The following is a 5,685-nucleotide window of genomic DNA, read 5'->3' on the forward strand; positions in this document are numbered from 1 at the left end:
CAAGTCACTTAAGTTTTCTAAGTATATAATACTACCCTACATATTAATAGAATCTAATTCAGAAACCATAAGAAAACTTAAAAATTGTCCTAAGATTTCAGGGGCTCTTCAAATCTTTATTTAAATATTACCTTTAATTGGGTCTCACAGACACTATAAAATTATTTTTCAGAATTTTTTAAAGTCTTCATTTTTCTAGAACAAGAACCCATAACCATTATCAGACTTGCAAAACCTTACATGAACCTCCCCAAACTAAGATAATGTCTTTTTTTCTTCTACATTGTTTTATTGACATCATTTAATTGTATAAGAGTCTTTCATTTTGACATGTCCATATGTGCATACAGTCTTGAGTCTAAATAGGAGCTAATTTGCAGCTGCATTCTAGATTTTTCTCTGGCTAACCCAAAGGGACATAATCCTGTTGTCATGAAAAGAACAGTAGACTTCAGTCCATTCGATAGAGGTAGAAGCTGTCTTATGTCATGGTAGAACATGGTCTCTAGAATAAAGCTTTCTGGGTTTTTTTGTTTTGTTTTGTCAGTCATGGGGCCTGAACTCTGGGCCTGAGAAGCTGTCTCATGTCATGGTAAGAACATGGTCTCTAGAATAAAGCTTTCTGGGTTTTTTTGTTTTGTTTTGTCAGTCATGGGGCCTGAACTCTGGGCCTGAGAAGCTGTCTCATGTCATGGTAAGAACATGGTCTCTAGAATAAAGCTTTCTGGGTTTTTTTGTTTTGTTTTGTCAGTCATGGGGCCTGAACTCTGGGCCTGGGCGCTGTCCCTCAGCTCTTCAGCTCAAGGCTAGCATACTATCAATTGAGCCACAGTGCCACTTTGGCTTTTTCTGCTTATGTGGTGCTGAGGAATCGAAGCCAGGGCCTCATGCATGCAAGGCAAGCACTCTCCCACTGACTCACCTTCCTAGCCCAAAACTTTGTTTTTGTTTATGTTTGTTTTTTAAATAAGTTTTTTATTGTGAAAATACTGTACAGAGGGGCTGCAATCACATGAGCAAAGTAATGAGTACATTTCTTATAAAGCATTGTTGCCTCCTCCTTTGTTTTCCCCTTACCATCCCTTCCCTCCCATCTCCACAACTACATCATCCCTCCTCCCTCCCCCCAGCCTAAATTGTAAATTTCATTTTTTGACATAGCATCTTCTACACCTCATTGTTGCAATGGGTCAACCTGTATCCCTATTTAAACAATTTGTTTTCTCCCTTCCACTCCCCAAATTATACCAAAATCAAATACAGTGAAAAGAGGGGGGAGGGATATACAAAGCAACAAAAAAATCATGTGGTACCTTATAAATACGTTAGAAACAATAGCAAGAAAGAACAAACCACTTGATTTTATTCTTTCCTTCTAAAATTTACCATGTAAAGCACCCTATAGTTTCAACAAAACTCGTAGGAAAATAAGGGAAATGACCATCTGTTCCAAGGTTCTAATTGACTTCTGATTAAGTCTTTCTCCAAAACGTAGGATTTAAGCTCCAAAATTCGGGCTTAAAAACAGAAAGTTGTGAAACCCTAGGTCTCCTTGGCACAGGATTTTAATTAATTAATTTTAATTTTAGTATAGACCCAGAAATACAATTGTCTGTTTTTAAGCCCCAATTTTGGAGCTTACATCCTACGTTTTGGAGAAAAACTTAATCAGAAGTCAAATTAGAACCTTGAAACAGATGAGCATTTCCCTTGTTTTCCTAAGAGTTTTGTTGAAACTATAGGTGCTTTACATGGTAAATTTTAGAAGGAAAGAATAAAGTCAAGTATCATCAAGTTTAAAGGACAACAGTAATCTTACCCATTGCCTATTTTATTTTGCCATTTTTACAACTTGGAGAGATTTGTCTTATAAAAATTAATATTTTGCCCACTGAAAATTATGGTGAGGGCTGGGAATGTGGCTTAGTGGTAGAGTGCTTGCCTACCAAGCATGAAGCCCTGAGTTCAATTACTCAGTACCACTTATTCAGAAAAAGCCAGAAATGGCACTGTGGCTAAAGTGGAGAGTGTTAATCCTTGAGCAGAAGAAGCTCAAAGACAGTGCCTGGGCCCTGAGTTCAAGTCCCTAGACTGGCAAAAAATAGAAAAAAAGAAAATTACAGGTGCAATTTTCACTATTTTCTTTTACCACAGTTTGTTTTTCCCATACTTCCTCCTGATACTAGTCCTCTTAAACCATAAATATGGCCCTTGGAGATTTAACTTCCATCTTTTACCAAAGTTAATCTTTTCCTATTTATGAGGAGCAAAATATACAAATGAAGAACTACTTCAAATGAGAAGTGGGAAAGAGTATTTTCAAAAGTTAAATTTGCCCTTATTGGTAGATGTGATTTTTTTTTCCACACAAAAGTTATAAATAAGCAAGTATGAAAATGAAAAGATGAAGTCTACTTGAAGTCTGACCAGTGCAAATGTCTAAGACTATGCTGCATGCTGGGTCATCACAAACTATGTAACAATTGGATATGTGGTTTCATTTACACCTCATTATAGTTGCTGTTTCATACCTACACCAGTTCTTAAATGGCCACCTTGGATGTGGAGGATATCTGATAAAGCAAACTTCTCCCCATTCCCCAGGGCTTAGAAATGCCCTTCCATTTCTTAGAAAATGCCACAATTGTATATGTATTACTAACATCATCATTAAACCTTATTCATAAAAATACATAAGATCTGGAGGATCTGTTCATAGCTTGATTGAACAGTAATAGTATTTTAAAGAAACAAAAAAAAACCCTAATCCAAACCTAGATTTCAAATCATCGGTTGTGATTTGGACTCTTATGGATGAATGTATTTTATACTTCCATTTTCCCCAATCAGAAAGTGATTGAAAGTATATGTTTTTAGATCGTGGTTATATTCTACTGTCTCTTCTAACGGGTGCTTCCTAATTTGCTAATGACATTACTGTAGCTTTATTAACAGATGACATAATTCTCATTGAGAGACTCACACTGAGATTTTTCTTATTTATTTGCTTATTTCATGAGTTTGATCACATGGTACTTTTTGTATTTTTAAATAATGAGATGTCTGTTGCTGTAGTTTGAACAAACGATCTCCTGGTTGTTCCTAACCACATGGAGTGATTCTGCATCAGTGAACGTGTACTTTCTTTAATTTCCTTTTCCTTATTAATAATTGGTTTGTTCTGTTGCCTGTTCACATACTCTTACAGATGCAACTAATTCATGAAATTTCCAACTTAAAGAATTTAGTTAAACATGCAGAAATATATAATCAAGATCTTGAGGTGAGCATTCTTCTAAGTAAATTTGAGTTCTATAAATTTAAACTCATGTAAGTTCATTTTTAATCCTTTTGAATTCCAGTCAAATAGTAAATTGTGTCTTATTCTTCTTTGATTATTTTAGAATGAACTGAGTTCAAAAATAGAGCTGCTTAGAGAAAAAGAAGATCAGATTAAGAATCTGCAGAAATGCTTAGACTCTCAGAAGTCAGAAGATATGAAAATGGACTTGTCATATTCATCGGTAAAAAATCACCTTATTCTGTGGTTATTGTGGTACTGTTAATATAGTAATACATCACACTCATTACCATAGCCTGTGCTTAGATTTGGCTCACTATGTACTGCCATAGGTTGAGTCAATTTCCATGTATTTTCTTAATTTGTCAGTACCCTGTGATAAAAAGACGAAGTATCATTGCCATTTTACAGATAATGAAACATACATAGAGTTGAGCATATCATTTGTAAGTTAACTGTAAGGAAGTTAAGGACCAGCTTCCATTAAAAATCAGTGATTTGGACAGGCCTGGTGGCTCACTCTTCTAATCTCCACTACTGAGGAAGTGGAGTTGAGGAGGATGAGGATTCAGGGGCATCCAGAGCCAAAAATTTGATGAATCCCATCTCAACAAGTAAGCCAAGCCAGGCGTGGTGGTGTACACTTGTCATCTAACTAAGCAAGAGAACATAATAAGATCACTGTCTGAATCCCTATCTGAAAAAAATAATCAATGTGAAAAAGAGGCTGGGGGCATGACTGAGGTGATAGAAGACCTGCTTAACAAGAATAAGGCCGTGAGTTCAAACCCCAATACTTCCAATAGAACAGTGATGAAAAAAAAAAAAAATTGAAGCCAGGCTCCAGTGGTTCATGCCTGTCATATTAGCTACTTGGGAGACTAAGACAGGAGGAGCATGAATTAAGGCCAACCTGGACAAGATCTCTTCAAAAAATAGTTAAGCAAGCTAGTGAGTAGGCAGCCGTCATCATAGTTATGGGAAAAGCTGAGCATGAGGGGATAGTAGTAAGACTTGACTAAGTATGCCCTGAGTTTAAACTCTCGTACCACAAGTTATGTCGAAAAACTTTACAACTTTGGCCAGGGGAGAAGGGGGTGATGGAAATAGGGGAAACAAAGGAGGAGGTAACAATGCTTGATAAGAAATGTACTCATTATCTTGCCCATGTAATTGTAACCCCTCTGTATGGTATTTTCATAATAATAAAAAATTATTTTAAAAAAACTTGTACCATTTAAAAAAGAATTTTTTTCATTTGTGGGGTTTTTTTCCAGTTGTTTTATAGAAACACTAGTGGAATTATATAGTCAAGATCCTTAATATTAGACTTGGTAAGTCAATATAAAATTAATACCATAAGCATCTGGGCATGATTTCATTTCATGAAAAATTTCATTATTTTCATTTAAGTCTCATGAAGATAATTCTCATCATCAAGTGCCTGTTTTATTAGTTTATAGAGTTTATGAAACCTGCTCTTAACTGGTAACAGATTTCTTAAGGTACTTGTGTGTTGCCTTTTTTTTTTTTTTTGTACTATTACTGGGACTTAACACCAGGCCTCTCTTGTTCTCACTCAGCTTTTTCAGTCACTGCTGGTGCTCTACCTCTTGAGCCATGCCTCCACTTTCCAGCTTCTTGCTGATTAGTTGGAGATAAGAATCTGGAGATTGGAGATTTGTCTGTTTGCACTGGCTCTGAACCTCATTTCTCAGATCTCAGTTTCCTGAGTGGCTATTAACACAGGGAATGAGCTACTAGCTAGTATATTGCTTTTATAATGTACAAAAGGCTAGAATCTATTTTTTAATGTTTTAATTATGAAAAACTTGATTTGTTTGGTTCCATAGCATATTTTCCCCTTTTTGATGAGTTAGGAACCACATTTGTGCACAGGTTGTCTAACGTACTTAAAAATCTACTAGAACTAGAGCTCACTGAGTCCCTGTGTTGTTGCTTAGGAAAGCACTGAGGACCTAAAGCAAATGAGACAAACTCTCTGTGATGCTGAAACTGTAGCTCTGGATGCCAAGAGAGAGGCATCCTTTCTTAGGAGTGAGAATCTGGAGCTGAAAGAGAAAATGGTAAGTAATTTTGGAGAATTTCATTACAAAACAGTTACCATAATAATTACTTTTTCTTTTCTTTTCCTTTTCATAATTTTCCAATGTTTCTCCAATAGAAAGAACTTGAAAATGCCTATAAGCAAATGGAAGATGATATTCATCTTTACCAATGCCAATTGGAGGCAAAAAAGAAAATTCAAGTTGATATGGATAAAGAATTACAATCTGCTTTTAATGAAATAACAAAATTAACCTCCCTTATGGATGGCAAAGTTCCAAGAGGTATTTTATCATTTCAGACTGCAAACTGACTTC

At 35.7% G+C, this 5,685-nt stretch overlaps 1 protein-coding gene across 1 annotated transcript in view; it reads left to right on the forward strand.

Annotated features, from left to right (window-relative positions):
• The window catches only part of Cenpe (centromere protein E, 312kDa), a 60,742-nt gene that overhangs the window by 19,279 nt on the left and 35,778 nt on the right, over positions 1-5,685 (forward strand). The window contains exons 17-20 of the mRNA XM_013023746.1: positions 3,209-3,283; positions 3,405-3,524; positions 5,266-5,388; positions 5,487-5,652. Coding sequence (XP_012879200.1) covers positions 3,209-3,283; positions 3,405-3,524; positions 5,266-5,388; positions 5,487-5,652 — 484 coding nt within the window. The remainder of the gene's footprint in view (positions 1-3,208; positions 3,284-3,404; positions 3,525-5,265; positions 5,389-5,486; positions 5,653-5,685) is intronic.

This window comes from Dipodomys ordii, unplaced genomic scaffold (genome assembly GCF_000151885.1).
Source record: "Dipodomys ordii isolate 6190 unplaced genomic scaffold, Dord_2.0 Scaffold70, whole genome shotgun sequence".
NCBI classification, from domain to species: Eukaryota; Metazoa; Chordata; class Mammalia; order Rodentia; family Heteromyidae; genus Dipodomys; species Dipodomys ordii.